At 45.9% G+C, this 16,923-nt stretch overlaps 1 protein-coding gene across 39 annotated transcripts in view; it reads right to left on the bottom strand.

Moving 5' to 3' along the window:
• Positions 1–1,625: 1,625 nt before the first annotated feature.
• LOC121715812 (calcium/calmodulin-dependent protein kinase type II subunit beta-like) overlaps positions 1,626–16,923 on the bottom strand; it is a 78,816-nt gene continuing 63,518 nt past the window's right edge. For 10 of the 39 annotated variants that reach the window (XM_042101751.1, XM_042101759.1, XM_042101753.1 and 7 more), the window contains 9 exons: positions 13,252–13,300; positions 11,270–11,320; positions 10,881–10,970; positions 10,504–10,644; positions 8,968–9,153; positions 6,793–6,868; positions 4,568–4,662; positions 3,311–3,545; positions 1,626–1,980 (listed from right to left, as the gene is read on the bottom strand). In XM_042101751.1, the coding sequence (XP_041957685.1) occupies positions 3,313–3,545; positions 4,568–4,662; positions 6,793–6,868; positions 8,968–9,153; positions 10,504–10,644; positions 10,881–10,970; positions 11,270–11,320; positions 13,252–13,300 (921 nt within the window). In that variant the 3' untranslated portion in view covers positions 1,626–1,980; positions 3,311–3,312. Of the gene's footprint in view, positions 1,981–3,310; positions 3,546–4,567; positions 4,663–6,792; positions 6,869–8,967; positions 9,154–10,503; positions 10,645–10,880; positions 10,971–11,269; positions 11,321–13,251; positions 13,301–16,304; positions 16,350–16,923 lie in introns of all 39 variants that reach the window. The other 29 variants (XM_042101749.1, XM_042101750.1, XM_042101756.1 and 26 more) reach the window with 6 other exon arrangements.

Raw genomic sequence — 16,923 nt, 5'->3', positions numbered from 1 at the left:
ACACTTCAGTTTTATCCCTTTATCTCTTTTGTTTTTTCCCCCTTAGTTTATACTAAGTTGCTTCCCTCTGAACCAGAGATCTAAACTGACTGGTCCGTCTTTGTAGCGCTGTGATATGGTCTGATTTGGAGCGCTGTGATATGGTCTGATTTGGAGCGCTGTGATATGGTCTGATTTGGAGCGCTGTGATATGGTCTGATTTGGAGCGCATGGTTCTCTTCAGCCACCGTCACAGACAAACTGCAGGGGAACATTTCTTAAAGGGACACCAGGCAAGCCTGATGCTTTTTCTCTATGAAACTCCCCCTCGCTCGGTCTGAAGCTCTTTTCCTTTTCTTTGCGTCTTCCATCAAGGGGTTTTCGCTGCATCTTCGCCGGCTCTGCCATTATACACACGTTTGCAACATTCTCTAGCGTTTCGTTAGCCTGCCTCTGTGCTGTAAACTGATCCTGCTTCGGTCGGCGGGTAGGATACACCGAACTTGCAAGTGGGATATTCTTCCTACAGGCAGTAGGGGCGGGCGAGAGAGCCTTCATTCGCCCTGTAATAAGTCATTTATCCATATACCGACTTACGAAGATGATTAATTAACACGAAAACGTTGCCTGGTGTCCCTTTAAACCACCAGCACAAGGATTTGGATATGTACTCCATTTGATAGATCATAAAGTAAAGCATACCTACTACCTAATGCAAGTCTAGAGGGATCTGACATAAAGCCCGTCTTAAAATAAAGCCCATTCTTAAAATATTCTGACCGAAACTCTTCACTGGTAGGCTAAAAAGGGAAGAGTGTTAAAGTTACACTTCAGAGGAGATAATAAACACCCATGTGTCAAGTAGCCTGATCAGATTGAAAGAGAAAACTGAAAACATTCACATTTATGAATATACTGCCCGTTACTGATTCTTTCTCTCTTTCTCTCACTCTCTCTTATACACACACGCATGCACACACACACACACACACACAGCTCTCCTGGCAAACGACTGTGTTTACAGAACATGTGAGTGGACTCAGTATTGGACAAGATCAAACTGAAGCGATCCACTTCATCACAATAAAAACAGCCACCACTGATACGGAAAAAGTCATGCTATCTAAAAAGTAGGATTTGTCTTATTGTCTTCAATTATATACCACAGGCATCCAGAATATGAATTGTACAAATTACATACACATCTGCTATTGTGAAGTAGTAGTAGTAATAATAATAATAATAATAATAACAATTGTAGTAAACAAATCAAACTTTACATGATGTGTTTCAAGTGTCTGGGCAGTAATGCATGTGTGTGCGTGTGTGTGCGTGCTTGTGTGAGTATGAGTGTGTGTATGTGGGTGTCTGGACATTATTCACACGAGGGTGGTCTAGTCGGACAGAAACGTGACACAGCTGACAGGCTGAGGCCTGGAACTCTGGATCTCTGCGCCACCAGGCTTCCTGGACTCCAGCTGCCGGTGAACGTCCGGGGGGGGCGGTGGGTTTTGTGGGGGGGGGGGGGCTCCTTCCCGGCACGTGTGGGTGGTGTTTTTCAGTAGCTGTGGTCGGACCACTGAGTTGAGTTTTGGCAGGCTGGGTCGGGTGTCGTTCCAGGTGGGAGAGTCACAGACGTTTGTTTGTGTTTTGGCAAAGATGGTCTGATGATGGTGGTGGTGTGATAGTAATGGTGGTGGCGATGATACACTTCCAGGGGTGGGGAGGGGTTACCGAGGAGGCCAGGGGTGGGGAGGGGTTACCGAGGAGGCCAAGGGGGTAAGTGGGGAGTCAATTGGGAGGGGGGACAGGGCGGGATTCGGGACATGAGACGTGGTAAAGACAAGTGCATGCTGGGTAAGGAGGGGGGGTTTTCCCCAGTGCGGGACGGTCAGGCACTAGCGGCTCAGAACCACCCAACACTGGACTCACACTCCCTTGTCCTGATCTTCATCACTCTCTCTGACTGGACTCTCTGATGTGGCTACAGGAGATCTGGCCCTGCAAGGAAACAGACTGTCTGATGCATACTGACCAATACTGTAAGACGAGGATCACATTAGCCAGCGCCAAGCGGCAAACGTAACGCAACGCAACACTCAGACCATAATAAGTTCTATCTCGTTCCTATGGTAACACAAACGATTTCAATTGAATACGCTCGCGTTGCGCTTTGAAAGTTGAACCAAGTTCAACGCTCAGCTTGTTCAACGCTAGTGTTACGCCAGCGTTGCCACCGTTCCGCTGCAGAACCATAGAGAACAATAGGAAACCTGCCGCTTGCCGCTGGCTAATGTGATCCCCGCCTAAGAGCGCACTTTTGTGTGCACGACAGTATAATATGAGCTTTAGCACTGTGTGGACTGCTATGTGTATTTGTGGTGTAACAGCAGATGCGTTCATACAATCCGTTCAGTGCATTACATCAAAAGGGCCGTTCACTGCAGTGACAATAAGTCACTGTTATACAAAACAGTCTGTTATACAAAATGATCAGACCTCCGAATATTGGGAGGCCCATTCAAGTTAATAGAGCATTCTACAGCATTATGAAGAGCCGTGTAATACGTATAAAAATAACTGTAACTAGAACAATAAAAGCGTCCACACTAACCAATGATAAGGAAAGTCCCTCCTTGTGTTGATGATTGTGAAGTCTACTATTTGATGGAATCTGATTGGCTGTAATTTTTTTTATCATTCTTAAAATTTCTCTGAAAGTAATCCACAACTATACTGTTCTCCATGTTGCTATGGTTATAATTCATGTGTGGACATTGTCATTTCGTGTTACCTAGAGCGATATTTTCTTGCCGTTATTGTTATAGTTATCGTTCCTGGTGTGAACAGCCCTTTATGCAACGTATTTTAGAACATTACTGTTACACCCCTAATGTGTGTGTGTGTGTGTGTGTTTATATGCGAGTGTATATACGTGTGTGTGTGTGTGTGTGTGTTTATATGCGAGTGTATATACGTGTGTGTGTGTGTGTGTTTATATGCGAGTGTATATACGTGTGTGTGTGTGTGTGTGTGTGTGTGTGTGTGTTTATATGCGAGTGTATATACGTGTGTGTGTGTGTGTGTTTATATGCGAGTGTATATACGTGTGTGTGTGTGTGTGTTTATATGCGAGTGTATATACGTGTGTGTGTGTGTGTGTGTTTATATGCGAGTGTATATACGTGTGTGTGTGTGTGTGTGTTTATATGCGAGTGTATATACGTGTGTGTGTGTGTGTGTGTGTGTGTGTGTGTGTGTGTGTGTGTGTGTGTGTGTGTGTGTTTATATGCGAGTCTATATACGTGTGTGTGTGTGTGTGTGTGTGTACCTTCACTGGAGCGGTGCTGCAGGAGCCCCCGAGCAGTGGAAGTGGACGTTCTGCCACTTGGAGTCGCGGCGGTGCCACACCCTGGTCTCCTCTGATTGGCTGCTGCGGGGCCGGCCCTGGCCATCCACGTACTGCGTCAGGCGGATGTAGGCGATGCAGGCGGCATCCTCTCCAATCAGGTGCACGTGTGGGTTTAGGATGGTGGTGTGGATGGGCTTACTGTTCTTAGACAGCACTGGAGAGAGAGAGAGAGAGAGAGAGAGAGAGAGAGAGAGAGAGAGATCGAGAAACACAAAGAGGGAGAGAGCTGCAGGTAATATCCAAATATTGTGTCTTACACGAAAGAAAGCAGAGTTTTCCAAGAGGACAAACACACTAAAGGTCCTGATAATGGCAAACCGTCCATGCAATCAGAACTACAGCAAACTAAAAAAGTTTTTAGGATAAGTACGAAAGTCAATCAATCACATATAATAATGCAGGGAACATGTGTTTAAGTACTGAGAATTTGCTAATACTTATTATTCTACAGTGATTTCAAGGTCACAGTCAAGGGCATAGATTACAGATCTGCAGGTGCAGGACTGTACGTTTTGTAACTATTACTGTAAGTAACTTTTCTTGCTCATAGCACTGGTGCTACAGCGGTTGATCATTTTGTATATATGTAGCACTGTACAGCCCTGAGGAGTAATGCTAAAGTTGTCTTCATGACTCATTTATCTAATTTATAGATGCAACTTACAGCGGTATAGCTTTTTGGAGTGTTGCAGTGCAGAGCTCAACACTTCTCATTCTTTCTCTCACTCACTCACACACACGCTGTGGCTGCCTATTCTCAGCTCCAAAGCTCGTTGGGACAGTCAACAAAAATCAAATGGGCCTACACGACAGCTCTACATCTAATGTCACAGGAGATGGGATGATTTCCCTTGATTTCTCTGTGCATGTGTGTGTGTGTTTGTGTGTGTGTGTGTGTGTTTGTGCGCGTGTGTGTGTGTGTGTGTGTGTGTGTGTGTGTGTGTGTGTGTGTGTGTTACAATACCCCACCAAATTGCATTCATAAAAAATACAGTGCTATGTGTCTGTTCAGAAACCTATCAATCAGTCAGGTGAAGCCATTACACCGGCGGCTACATATGGCAGGCACACTGAGCCCTCCTCCACGCCGGCAAAGGTCAGAAAGCAACTGGACAAACAGTGGGCTGAAGGGGATGGGCTGGGATCTGGGGGGAGGATGTTCTCCGAATCACTTACGGTTCTCAAAGTAGAACCGGTGGAAGTCCATGCCCTCCACCAGGTTGCCCAGCGCCTCCGGCTCGAACGAGGTCAGTCCGGGGTCACAGATCTTCCTGCAGAGGGAGGAAAAACAGAGAGAAGAAAAGAGATGAAAAAATGCCCCTGCGATACACGCTCACATGCTCTGTACACTACCTCTACGTATAGACCCTTTCAATCTGTTCCTGGAGGGCTTCCGGTTAAAAATGTTCAAAACCAATACAGATACTTTTAAATGAAAATAAATCGGACTTTACCATAATGTTCTACAAAGTGTTGACTTTAAAACTCATTTTTAAATTGTTTTGTTTGTCGCTAAGTTAAGCTCAATGTTGTTTTCTGTGCCACTGAAAATGCCTCAGGAACGCACATGTTTGTTTATGCAGTTGAAAGGGTCTATATATATATATATGGTATTTCTACTGACATACACAATATGTAATTGAATCCAGGGTTCCCACTCTAAGTCAAATATAAAATTCCATGACTTTTCCCTGATTTTCCCTGACAAAAAACCCGAATTTCCATGACTTATTAGGCCATCCTTAAAAATATTTTTGTTTGCAGTAACAGCCAAAAAAAATTAAAAATGGGTCGGTAGGTAGGTCAATATTTTTTTTTTTCAAGATTCAAAGTAAAAAAAAAAAAGTACAATTTTGGTCATGGTGATTACGTAGGAATGAATTTACACAAATGTGCATATCGTGACGTTACTGACTGGGTCTTCAACCCGTGCCTTCAGGCGCACCATTGCAAACCTCATTCTGATGCAGGTTATATAGACCAGCCTTTCTCAAACTTCTTTGACCTGAGGCCCGGTCATGGCAGACTTTTGGGTCATAGGGCTCATCTACATGTACCCAGAAAGAAGGCTACAATAGCTCTTGGCCACGTTATATTGAAATTTGACTATACAATACTCAATGCTATACAGTGTATTATACAGTCTCTGCTCTGTTTCTAAGGAAGTTCCAAAAAACAACGTCGTTCTATTAAGTTTCGTTAAATAAATAAATAGCCTTCCAACAGGTTGAAGCGGAGCTTTGATACCAACGTTATCGATTCGTTTCAGTTTCTCTCGCGCAGACGCGCACTGAATGAATGCTCATACCACCACTTAATTGTAGGGCTCCATGTTTAATGACATCGATAGCAGAAACGTTTGTTTTCTTTTTTCGTCGATCCGCGGTTTCTTTATCAACTGCGCAGCAAATTATCAGATGAAGCACCGGGCCTAATTTCACTCCACGACTCCGCGGACCAGCAGTCTCCCATGTTGCGGACCCATATTTTGAGAAATGCTGAATAGACCACAACCAATTTCAATACTCCGACACGGTCACCGTTAGACTAGGGGGAGGAGGGATGAGAAAAGATCTGGCCACAGTTCTTCCAGAACTTCGTGCCAAGTAAAAGCGTTATCAGTTTGTGTGAATGAAACGAAGCGTAGGCCATAGTGTGACATGCGTAAAACCAATGGTGTAGAGATGACGCCACAGGTTTTTTTTTAGTGAGCCACGTTTGCATGTAGGCAATTTATATTCACAATACTTGGGCCTACTAAAAGAAATATTATTTTATTGCATTTGTATTGGTTGTTTAGAGTAAAAAAAAAACAATCGGTCGGTATTAACGCAAGTTTACAACCGGCAAGTCGGTCGGACTAAAAGGGGAAAAAAATAAATATTTGGGTCGGTTCTAAATTGACAGGGTCGGTCGGGTTACGGCAAACGAAAATATTTTTAAGGATGGCCTTATTATATATAAGGATTGTTACAATGTACTGACCGATGATTTCAGAGCAGTCGTGTAGTATTCAAGAATCTTGATTAAACAAAGTTGGGCTACTCAAGCAAGCAGTAATGCTAATATCCAGATATAGATGCATGGAAATATTTGTATTAATGTATTTTGTTAGGTACGTTTTAAACGGTTACAACAAAATTCCCTGATATTCCATGACTTTGACCCTAAAATGATAAAATTCCCTGACTTTCCATGTCTGGAATAGATTTTCCAAAATTCCATGATATTCCAGAAATTCCATGACCCGTGGGAACCATGTGAATCAGTCTATTTCCAATGACAAATGTATAGATTATATTCTACGCTATCACATAACAGCCCTATACTTGTGTATATTCTATACTTATGTAAATATACTGCTAAATACACAGACACACACACTTAAGACATTGACTCACGCATAGGCCTCGAAATCTCCATTGTTGATGGCTTCGATCAGCTGCTCAGTAATCTTGATAATCTCCTGCTTGCGTGCTGTGGAGAGAAGCAAGGGCAGCCAAGTTACCTTTCTTTTAAACACACACACACACACACACACACACACACACACACACACACACACACACACACACACACACACAAACAACAGATGGTGCAGCATATCACTCAATAGCCATGCTTTCAATCACAATCCAGGGCAGTTGATTCCGTCATGTTAACCATTTAGACTTAGTTGCATTGTCGCATACAGTACATGTCAGAGAACATTACGGACAGCTACATTAGTAAAAAAAAGTCTCATGCACGGGGTGCACAAAATACATAACAACTGAAAGAATTGGAAATCAAAATTAATATCTTATGCCCCTTGTATTCATATGCACTTTATCAATGCCCTAGTGATTCTTACAAGTGGAAGACAAAGCCATCTGTTCTGTGTGTTGCATTTAACATGGCTTGGTTTCTGCATATATCCGAGTGTGACTTTGGCTTCTCAGGCAATAGGACTTAATCTCTCTGATTGCGGCTGAATCGGGTGAAAATTAAATTTCGAAAATATGTACATATTATATTTATCAAAATTCACTAGCCACTGAATATTAAATTATTACTTTGTGTCTGAAATCTACCAGCCACTTTCTTGTTTTACCAGCATTTGGTGGCTGGTGCTAATTTCCATCCCACGCCTGAATGCATTTTTTATGTCACCATCACAACAAAATGTGTCTCTGCTGAGCAGTACAAACCATTTGCAGCAATAGATCTTGAAGATGTGAATGAAGAACCCTGGATAATGTTTGTCCACCAAATAGTCAACCACAAAAGTCAGCAGCACCCTTTCCATGAGCGCATGCTCTACGCCAGTGGCCCCCAAAACATGTCTGTGGTATATAGGATCCGGCCCGTACGGGAGTACGACATCGTCAAACTATAACCGCCGTAATTTCCCCCATTCATTCTCTATGGCGGGTCTTAACAGTACACATGTAATACTCTTTTTGTCCACTGGTGGTTGTTTTGGCGCTGTTACGCGTTTGCCATCGAAAACGGAATGAAATGTATAGTAGGCCTACCTGCAAACAATGTAAGAGGCCTCTGCTGACTGCATCAGTGCTCAAAGTATTCTAAAAATGTATCAATTAATTGTTAATAACTAACTTCTATTCAAGGCATAATTCTGGAACTTTCTGGTATAATTATTTATATTTTTTATTCACTCGTTCAAATGTTCATACAGAGTTCACAAAGTGAGTGAAAGTTAGAATGGTGGCCATTTCAGATGTTTCTGCCACCACTTCATAAAACTCACCACTTCATAAAAAGACAAAAAAAAGTTCACAACTTGAGCTGTGTAGCCTATGCAAAGTTCAGAGTTCAAAATATACTTTTGGGACTCCCTGCTTATAGTTTTGAGAATGCTATTATTATTATTATTTCATTTGAGCTACATTTTACACTGATATGGCATGATGGCAATATAAACACAGATAACATTAGTATTAAATTGGAATAGCCTATAGATTAAATGTAATGGAATATTCAACTAAGGTAGACTGCCTTTGTTCACAGCGCTAAGCTATTTATGGTTACTGATATACTCAGAGTCTCTGGCCCTCTCTTAGAGCCAGGCATAGTGAGCTGGCCCTCGGAAGAAAAAGTTTGGGGACCACTGCTCTACGCTCAGTTCGCAGGAGAACATGTGCATCACACACACACATGTGCATCACGCGGGTTAGCAAACTTGGCGTAAAACTACACACATGGTCTGGTGGTCTCTCTCTCTCTCTCTCTCACACACACACACACACACACGTGCATCACGCGGGTTAGCAAACTTGTCGTAAAACTACACACATGGTCTGGTGGTCTTTCTTTCTCTCCCTCTCTCTCTCTCACACACACACACACACACACATACACATGTGCATCACGCAGGTTAGCAAACTTGTCGTAAAACTACACACATGGTCTGGTGGTCTTTCTTTCTCTCCCTCTCTCTCTCACACACACACACACACACACACACACACACAACGGTGCGTCTCAGCGCTTCAGCATGTTAGAGTAGCGCATGTGTGAGCGGATTAGCCATCGTGCTGGCCGGATGATCACTCTCCGTGCTCCGTACTCACACTGGGCGCCCGAGGAGGTGCCAGAAGGGGGGGGCATGGGGGGCGGGGGGGAAGAGTGGGCACCGGCAGGGGCGGTGCGGGGAGAGGGCGCCCCCTCTGGCTCCGGGTGGGAGTGCGGGGGCGGGGGCTGGACCGGGGCTGGGGGCGCCCGTCTCATGCTGCTCAGGACGTCAGTCAGGTGGCTCACTGAGGGGAGTGAGGTGCAGGTTGGAGCAGAGGGGTGGAGAGGTGGATGATGGAGGGATGGAGAGAGAAGAGGATGAGAGACAGAAAATTAATAAAAAAAATGTACTGAGGCTGAATGATAGTGTTGAAGTAAATCAGGGGGCACACAGGGGGTACGGAGAAAGGAAAAGGGAACGTGCAAAAACAAGAAAAAAAAAGAACGTTTTTGGTGAGCACAAGAAAACTATTTGGTTTCTGGTCCCTTTAGGGATTCTGTAGAAAGGCATAGAGATATATAGGGTAATAGCAAATTTGTGCACTGCACATATAAACGTATGTACAGTACATACTTAAATGATTCACCCAACTTGAGAGAAACATCACTGGAGTTTGACTAACACTAGCTGATAGGTGACACTGGTACTCCAGGTGAGTGCAGGGTGAAGTGTTGGGGATCTCCCATGTCTGAGGTGCGTGTTGGGTGGATGTGTGGGGGATCCCTCATGTCTGAGATGAGTGTTGGGTGGATGTGTTGGGGATCTCCCATGTCTGAGATGAGTGTTGGGTGGATGTGTGGGGGATCCCCCATGTCTGAGGTGCGTGTTGGGTGGATGTGTGGGGGTGTGGGGGATCCCCCATGTCTGAGGGGCGTGTTGGGTGGATGTGTGTGGGATCCCCCATGTCTGAGGTGCGTGTTGGGTGGATGTGTGGGGGATCCCCCATGTCTGAGGTGCGTGTTGGGTGGATGTGTGGGGGATCCCCCATGTCTGAGGTGCGTGTTGGGTGGATGTGTGGGGGATCCCCCATGTCTGAGGGGCGTGTTGGGTGGATGTGTGGGGGATCCCCCATGTCTGAGGGGCGTGTTGGGTGGATGTGTGGGGGATCCCCCATGTCTGAGGTGCGTGTTGGGTGGATGTGTGGGGGATCTCCCATGTCTGAGGTGCGTGTTGGGTGGATGTGTGGGGGATCCCCCATGTCTGAGATGAGTGTTGGGTGGATGTGTTGGGGATCTCCCATGTCTGAGATGAGTGTTGGGTGGATGTGTGGGGGATCCCCCATGTCTGAGGTGCGTGTTGGGTGGATGTGTGGGGGATCCCTCATGTCTGAGATGAGTGTTGGGTGGATGTGTTGGGGATCTCCCATGTCTGAGATGAGTGTTGGGTGGATGTGTGGGGGATCCCCCATGTCTGAGGTGCGTGTTGGGTGGATGTGTGGGGGTGTGGGGGATCCCCCATGTCTGAGGGGCGTGTTGGGTGGATGTGTGGGGGATCCCCCATGTCTGAGGTGCGTGTTGGGTGGATGTGTGGGGGATCCCCCATGTCTGAGGTGCGTGTTGGGTGGATGTGTGGGGGTGGAGGGGGCAGTACTCACTCTGCATGGCAGAGGCGGGAGGGGGTGGGGAAGGGGTGGAGAGGACCGCTGGAGGCGTCCCAGCAACCCCTTCGCCGTCGGCCATCGGTGGTCCTGAGCCACGCCGCACACAACCTAGCAGGTCCGAGAACTTGGTGGCCGCTGGACCGACAGACGGACGGATGGATGGAGGATGAGGAAGATGAGGAGGAAGATGGGGAGAAGGAGGAGGAGGACAACCAAGACCACGTCATGTTGCGGTGGATTACAAAAGAGGGAGGGAGGCAGGTGGAAGGGGCGTTATGGGAGGCGGGGGGTGTGTGTCACATGGTCTACTACTACACAGAGAAAGGCATTGTGGGATAGTGTACGCGGGGCATGGTGTGGCGCTGACTTACAGAAGACGGCTGGGGAGGGGCCCTGGGCAGGAGTGTTGTCGGTCAGGGAGCTGGTGCTGGACTGGCCTCTTACGCTATCTACACTCTTCCCTGGCACCAAGACCGACCGCCGGTCAGCGCATAGTAGGATGAAGAGGAGAAGGAGGATGAGGAAGATGGAGGAGCCACGGGGAGGATGAAGATGAAGAGGAGGAGCCACAGGGAAGATGAGGATGAACAGGAGGAGGAAGAGGAGAAGGAGAAGGCAGCAGATGAGAGTAGACAGGAGAAGATGGAGAAATGGAGTTAAGATGTAGATGTGATGAGAATGGGTGAGAGGATGAGGATGAGTTAGAGAGGAAGAGCAGAGGCAAAGAAGAGTGGAGATGAAGGGCGGAGGAGGGACCAACCTAATATGTCATTCCTGTTGCAGAACACTCTGGGAGCCTGCTTACCATTGGCTGGGGGGATTTGAGAGACAGATTATCACACATGCTGATGATAATAGTGATGCTACTGCTGGTGATGATGATGATGATGATGCTGATGATGACGCGGATGAGAAACCAGGAAATCAGGAACCTTTTCAGGGACTTTACCTATTCTTCCATAAGAGGAACTAATTTTTTAGCCCTGGATCAAATCCTCAAAAATATAATAGCAGTATCTTCATAACCCCCACACTATTTGAATATACCCTTTTCTAGCCACTAAAGATACTATATCATTTTTTGGATATTGGATCTTGTGGATCAGCCAAAGGAAAGCTGAACGAAATGACCATGACGCATTGGTTGAAATGAAACTATTTGAAGGAGGAACAAGCATAAAGCAAATAGCCTTCACGTCAATTTTGAACAAACTACAACTATGGAGCAACTCCTATCATGTTGAAAAAATTACAACAAAGAGCTGTAAAGCTTTCCTTAGGAATTCACGAGTCATGTTTTAAATCACTGGTGTAAAAAATAAAATATACTGTAATAATAGTAAAAACATAACTCATTCCATGTATTGAGCTTTGTAAATAAAGACACAGAGAACCAGCAGCAGCACTTCTCTCTCACTTATCTCTAGCTTAACACCTCTACATCCCAACACCTCTACCAAACACCCACCACATATAAAAAACAAACAAGCAATCAGTCAAAACCAAATGCGTCTTCTCTCACCGTTTGTTTCAGTCCGATCTCTCCCTTGATCTCTCTGGCGTGGCGTGCTCCCCTCTGTGCTAACACAGTGCCCACTAACGCTCCTGCCACTGGCGCCCTGGTGAACGGGCCTTCAGCTTAAGCCTCTTCTCTGTGGTTCTCCAGCACGGGGAGGTTATAAATACACCAAGGTGCCCTTGGCTACGGGACAGGAGAGCCAGTTGTGGGCTCCAACACTCCCCGACCCCCAATCCCTCTTGCTATGGGACAGGACAGGAGAGCCCATTTGTTGCCTTTAACGATCTCCGGTCGCCTATACTCGGAGCACTACTTTACAGCACCTCTAAACTCTTGCCATACTTCCCAAGCGGATTTAACCGGTGCATACCACCTCAGTTGTCCCTGTGGTTGGTGGTTGGACTCTTTATTCCTAGCGTATTAGCTCAGGTACAAAAACCATGGCAATCGTAAACTAGCAGCCACCGATTAGGGGTAGCCCTACAGTACATTTCGTTTCCAGATATCATCATTAAACAACTACCACAGTTAAATGACAAAGAGATCATCATTTTGAACCCTCTCTCTCACCATGGTTACCATAGTGATTGCTCAACAACACTTTTAGGAAGCAAAAAATGGACACCCCTCTCCAGTGCCCCTGTTTTTGAAAATAATGGATGGAGAAAGACCCAGCAACTTTAAATATCTAAGGAGAGCAGACATTGCTCCATCAAGTTAACTATTTATCTACATCAAGGCACCATAAAGACTATGTCACTACTACACTAAGCGTGTGTGAACTGAAGTTTTGGTTGGCTGTTAACAGCATTTTTTTAAGCTTGTTCCTTAGAAAAAGCTAGTTTGTTTGATGTTTGGCGAACGTCCATAGCGACGTTGAGCAGTTACATTTGAATGATTCTGTGCGAACATTCCATTTCCACGGTAACCTTTCGTCCAGCTCCCCTGTGTGTTCGCTGAGAATGACCTCGTCAAACTGCTTGCGAGTGTTTGTAAACGTTTGCAGAAAATTCAAGGCAAACAGAAAAGTCTTTGCAAACGTTTGTGAACTTTCGTCTATGTTTCCGATTTTGAACACTCCTTCAGAGAGCTGGGTAAAGCTATGGAGCTGCAGATGGACAGTGCCTTTGTACGGATAACCTGGCCCTATTATGAGGCCCTGATCTGACCTGTATCTGGATCAGTGCAATCTGAGTAGTAGTGTGTGTGTGTGTGTGTCTCACCTTTCACATCCTCATCCTCCACAGTGGCATTGCTGCTGTCTGACGACTCCTGTGAACAGATATTGACTCAATCAGTAGCTAGTTCTAAATGAAGTGGACACACTCACCCATTCTCCCTCTTTCTCCCTCACACACACACACACACACACACACACACACACACACAAATGACAGCAAGTGCAAGGTAAACACTCACATTTCCCCAGTAAATCTCTTGTACCGGGAGAGAGACAGCTCAATTAGGTGCTCATGCAAGCATGAACCCTACACATTCGTTATGACACAACAAAGAGATATGGTTTAATACACACAACATCTCATGAGAATAACACTTGACACTGAAGTTGATTTCTCATACATGTTGTGCACAACGGCAAAATGAGTAACAGCACAAATATGCATGTAAATTACTTTTTTATACAGAACACCACAAAGCCACCATGTAAGAAACTCTTTTCTCCTCTTAAGATGCTTTCATTCTCAGTTAGTGACCCCTTCATAAAACATCAGAGATGTCAACAGACAGGTACCTCTGATCCTTGTTCTCAGGATACTTTGCAGTGCTAATCACACATCTTTAACATTGCCTCATCAAAAGGAAATGGAAGCAGAACTAGTCAACAGACAGCTTTGGATGCCAACATACCTGATCCCCCCCAAGATACATGCCAGATCAAGACTACACTGAGCCAGATCAGGGCCACATCAAGACCAGATCTGTGCTAGAGTGAGCTGCGTCATAAGATGTTACTTATATCAGTTATAACTAACCACCTCATCACACTGCAATTACACACACACACAAAGAAGTGCAAGACCTTATCCCACCTTCAGTGAGACACACCATACACTGTGTGTGTGTGTGTGTGAATGTGAATGTGTGCGTGTGTGTGTGTGTGTGTGCATTTGTGTGAATGTGCGTGCGTGCGTGTGTGTGTGCGTGCGTTTGTGTGAATATGTATGAGTGTTTGTGTATGTGCGTGCGTGTGTGTATGTGTGTGTGCATTAATGTGTGTGTGTGTGTGTGTGTGTGTGTTTACCATTCAGTGGGTCCTCAGAGACACAGCAGCTAAGATGCAGTACGTACTGCATAACACCACCACTGTATGTGTGTGGGGGTGGGTGGCTTAAGGGGTCACCTAAAACATCAATCAGCATACCATCATAATAATAATAATCACCGGGGACGACGGCTCTTATGACAACTGGGCCAACTCTCTTTTTCTCTTTCTTTTATCCACTCTTCTTTCTCTCATGTGCACAAAAACACTTGTCCTCTTCTCTCTCTGTATTTCTCTCTCTCTCTGTATTTCTCCCTCTCTCTCTCTCTCTCTGTATCTCTCTCTCTCTCTCTCTCTCTCGTGTGTGAGCATTATGTGTGGCTGTGTGTGCATCTGTGGAAGAGGGACCAGAGGGCAGAACCTGGACAGAGAGGAGCAGATGGGAGCAGATGGGAGCACAGGCAAGGAGGGAGAGAGGGAGAGAAAGAGAGAGAGAGAGAGGGTGAGAGGGAGAGAGGGAGAGAGAGGGTGAGAGGGAGAGAGAGAAAGAGAGAGGGTGAGGGTGAGAGGGAGAGAGAGAAAGAGAGGGAGACAGAGAGAGGGGAGAGGGAGAGAGAGAGAGGGGGAGAGAGAGGGGAGAGAGAGAGATGGAAAGAGAGAGGGTGAAAGGGAGAGAGAGAGAGAAAGAGACAGAGAAAGATGGAGAGAGAGAGAGAAAGAGACAGAGAGATGGAGAGAGAGAGAGCGTTCATGCCAATAAAGCTTTCTTAAATTGAATTGAATTGAGAGAGAGAGATTGTGGGAAATATTAACAGCAGAGGTGTGTGAGAGAGCCGAACAGAGAAAGACTGACTCAGCCAGCAAGACTGACCTTAGGCGAGTCCCTCAACACTCATATTAACACACACACACACGAAGCAGGATGAGTGTGAGCCTCCCTCGGTCCTACCTGCAATAACCCTGCCTGTGGCGTTACATAAATACTCTATGGCCCCACATAGCTGCACTTAAAGCGGGTGGCCACAAGGGGGCCCTGTTTCCCATGAAAGCAGACAACCGCAGAGTGAGCTCGGTACATTTGGTGGAGAGGGGAGCGACAGTGAGGAGCAAAGCCTGCCCCTCTGGTGCCCTCTGGACTGCCCCCCTCCCATGGGTAACAAAAACAGGATTGCTGCAGCCACAGGGCTAAACACACAACGTTACTGCAGAACTCTGAGACAGGCTAATATTGTCGCACTGATGAACCTTTCTCTCTTTCTCTCATACACACACACACAAACACACACACACACACACAGATATACAACACACATTACTAGTCCAGAGGATTCATGTTAAAATGAAATACCGACCAGTCATTTTATATCAATATCAATTTGAAAGCATTTATTTTATTTCAATTGATATTTGACCATTTGTGTTTCTTTATATTTTTAGCAGCCTTGTTCAGTGAAACCACGTAAGTGGCCAGCACCTTTCACTTTTCTCTAAGGGGACAGAGCAGTCGCCCATACCTGAGGAGTTGTGCGGCTTTTCATTCGAATCAGTTTAACTCCACCAAACCACATCACTCCTGATGATGGCCATTACATCTTGTGACAGCGAGAGTGTGTGTGTGTGTGTCTGTTGAGTTTGTTCATGTGCATCTGTGTGTCTGTGTGTGTGCACGTGTGTAGAGCAGTTGAGATAAGTGCATCAACAGTGAAGCATCAGAGAGAAATAGACAGGGCGAACACCATGGAGACTCAGTGATTCCTTCAGACACAGAGTCTGTTAGAGTGCTGTGTGCTGACAGTTAGAGCCATGCATTATACCCCGATTAAAACACATCCGACCAGCAGGTCCAAAGACACACACACACACACACACACACACACATCAAGAGTATTAGGAGTGTAGGGAAAACAGGATGCAAATGTGTGTGGGTGAGCACACACCCAGACAGACATTATACACACACACACACACACACACACACACAGATGTGTAATGTCATGCTCAATGGGATGCATTAAGGGTGTGGAGATAAAACAGAGGATGAAGCACGAGTACCTTAATCCCATCCACTGGATTATGGATCACAGTGGTCTGAGCTTCCTAAGGACCAGAGAGAGAGAGAGAGGAGAGAGAGAGAGAGAGAGAGAGGAGAGAGAGAGAGAGAGAGAGAGAGAGAGAGAGAGAGGAGGAGAGGAGAGGGAGAGGAGGGAGAGAGAGAGGAGAGAGGAGAGAGAGAGAGAGAGGGAGAGAGAGAGGGAGAGAGAGAGAGGGAGAGAGAGAGAGAGAGAGAGAGAAAGAGAGGGAGAGAGAGAGAGAATAAAAAAGGGAAGAGAAGGAAAAGGAGGAGGGACAGAAAGAAAGAGAGTAGAGAGAAGAGAACAGAAAAGAGAGCAGAAGAAAGAAGAGAGCAAATAAGGAGAAGAGGTAAAAGGGGCGGAGAAAGAAAGACAGGGCACACAGAGGGAGAGAAAGAGAAATAGAAAAGAGAGCGAGAGAGAAGTGGGGGGGGCGGGGGGGGGAGTTGGAGACAGAGACAGCAAGAGGAATGAGGGATCGATTGGGCATGTGATATGAAAACCTGGCATGAGCAAGAAAAGCAGTGAAAACAGCTACAGCTGCAGCAACACAGAAATATGGTTCTTTTTTCGCTCTGCAAAGCTCAGGGGGAGAGAGC

The sequence above is a fragment of the Alosa sapidissima genome, chromosome 8 (genome assembly GCF_018492685.1).
Source record: "Alosa sapidissima isolate fAloSap1 chromosome 8, fAloSap1.pri, whole genome shotgun sequence".
Taxonomy (NCBI): domain Eukaryota; kingdom Metazoa; phylum Chordata; class Actinopteri; order Clupeiformes; family Clupeidae; genus Alosa; species Alosa sapidissima.
Note: the sequence above shows the minus strand (reverse complement) of the source record. Positions and strands in the feature narration are given on the sequence as shown.